The sequence below is a fragment of the Cyprinodon variegatus genome, unplaced genomic scaffold (genome assembly GCF_000732505.1).
Source record: "Cyprinodon variegatus isolate N-32 unplaced genomic scaffold, C_variegatus-1.0 Scaffold193, whole genome shotgun sequence".
In the NCBI taxonomy this organism is placed as follows: domain Eukaryota; kingdom Metazoa; phylum Chordata; class Actinopteri; order Cyprinodontiformes; family Cyprinodontidae; genus Cyprinodon; species Cyprinodon variegatus.
The window spans coordinates 816,318-818,629 of NW_015150646.1; the positions used below are offsets into that span (position 1 = coordinate 816,318).

A 2,312-nucleotide genomic window follows, 5' to 3' on the forward strand; every position below is an offset into this window, starting at 1 on the left:
CTGCCACAGTTGGTAGGGACATGTCCAGACTAGTCCTTCAGAAAGTTACCCCAGTGGTCCGAATGTCCGCCCTAACCCCTTAATCACTATATAGAGCGTGGACTATATAGTGAACTTTATAGCGATCTCAATTAACTTACCGTTCGGACAGATGATCACTGCTCTTTGCTCCCCGTTGGTCACAGAACTCCTCCCTCACTGCACGGTGCTGCGCCATCTACGCTGCGACAACAAATCCCATATCTCTGGCATATATCTGCCTCTTCTGAGGCCTTTCTTTTCTTCTCATACACTTCATAGACACTTTTTCTCTTACGACCCTCGGCCATTTTCAAAGAACCGCAGTGAGAAAGGTGAGCTTCAATGACTGGCTGAAACCGTACCTCACTTCAGATATACGCCTGAAACCGCGCATGCACAGAAAAAGATCACTAAGGGGTTGAGCACGTAGGACTGCCTTACATAAACATACCACCAGAATGATTGACTATCACGAGGACCACTTATTTTGATGATCACACGGAAATAAAAGGTCGTCAACTATACTTTTAAGGTGTAACAGTGACAGAAATGTAAAGCAAAGCTGATGTAAAGATTCAGAAAGCATGAACTGTAGATGGGGTGGCAAAGCTTCAAGAATCACCACACACAGGTGCATCAGGGCTTAGGATATGACTGTCATATTCAGAGGGTGGATTTGAGGAGAGGAGAGGCACAGAATCCACCCTATTTAAGATCAACTGCTAAACTTTTACAGTTAATTGTGATTTAATCACCCATGCATCATGTGTACCTACTCTTTTCTTTTTGTTAGAGTACTTATTGCCTCTGTCTTGGACTTGGCACCAGCTCACACTGCTAAAAAGTACTGATAACCACAATGTGAATCTATTGAGTATGAGAAAGATACAAAATAAAGAACCTGGGTTTCCAATACACCAGCAGAATCACAGGCTGACTCCAAGCTATGCTGGATTGATGCTGTAATTAACACAAAAGCAGCCCAAAACAATACTAATTATAAATACATTACAGTACATAGATACATGTTGTAGTAGGTAGATATTTATATATTATAAAGGCATTTCTAATTGGTCAGAAATAATGGTCTGACCCCAAAGTTGTTTTTTTTTAGTAGCTCTAAACCATAATCCTTAAAGCAAACTAACTTGTTAATTATACTCTCAATATATCAGTAATATTTGTAAAAAAGAACACTAGAGGATAAAAAAGATTGAACCCTAGTCATCTATACAAAAAGTAGCTGATTAGGTAATATGTTTTTTAAATTTATGTAAAATTACATGTCTGATACTTTCATCACCTAAAAAATAAAATGAACCACTTCTTGTTTTCACTCCTCTAACCAGGTTTTTAAATGCACCCAGCTCAACACTCCTCCCCCCATCATGTCCGCCTGTGTCGCCCCCCCGAACCACCCAGACCCATTCAGGGCCGGACCACACCCCATCTACAACCTGGGCACCCCCGACTGGAGCACAGGGAGCATCCGACCTCGGGTCCAGCCGAGGTTTGTCATCATCCAGCTCAGTCAGCAGGAGGACCAGGTCATTACCGATCTGTTGACACTGCACCACCAGGAGGCGCCCCAAAGCAAGGAATGTATCTCTGCTGCACATATCGCTTTCCCAGCTGCTCTAAAATCTAATCCCGGGGATTTGAACACATCCCTTGAGGAAGCAAATAAGGTAATCTGCACTGATGCACCAGAGGAGGGACAGAGCTGGTCAGATGCAGAGTATGAAGCTGCAAACACTCTCTTGAGCAGCTTCAACCTGGTGGATGATTACTTGATACCAAACAGAATAACACCTCCTGATCACCTGCGGTTCCAAACATCTGAAGCAGAGCTAGAATACCAGAGTTTGTCACCTTTAGTAACTTGTGACCGTTCAGAAAATGGAAGCTGCATGGAGAGGAACAGCGAAATCAGATCTGACACGGGTCCTTCAGAACCAGAGAAGTCCTTCCTTTCAAAGATGGAGGGCAGGTCAGAGGAGCCGATGCTGATGGATCTGGAACGGGATGCTGTGCAGGTTCTGCTTAGTCTTGGGGAGACGCTAACATTCAATGACAAACACTGAAGCTCTAAAAGCTTAAGGAGCTTTTTTTTAAGTTTTTTTCCTCTTAAAACCTGAAACTCCTCATTGGTATTGTTTTACGCAGTTTTATTTTATTGGAAGTAAATTTTTCATGCTTGTAATATAAAAAAGTTCAATAAAAATGTTTCCTTTTCAATCACATGACTCAGATGTAAAATAAATTTTTTTTATTAAAAGTACATCTACTTG

At 42.0% G+C, this 2,312-nt stretch overlaps 1 protein-coding gene across 2 annotated transcripts in view; it reads left to right on the forward strand.

The window, feature by feature from the left end:
* LOC107087757 overlaps positions 1-2,198 on the forward strand; it is a 4,469-nt gene extending 2,271 nt beyond the window's left edge. For both annotated transcript variants that reach the window (XM_015379495.1, XM_015379496.1), the window contains one exon: positions 1,371-2,198. In XM_015379495.1, coding sequence (XP_015234981.1) covers positions 1,371-2,105 — 735 coding nt within the window. In that variant the 3' untranslated portion in view covers positions 2,106-2,198. The remainder of the gene's footprint in view (positions 1-1,370) is intronic.
* The last annotated feature ends 114 nt before the right edge of the window (positions 2,199-2,312 follow it).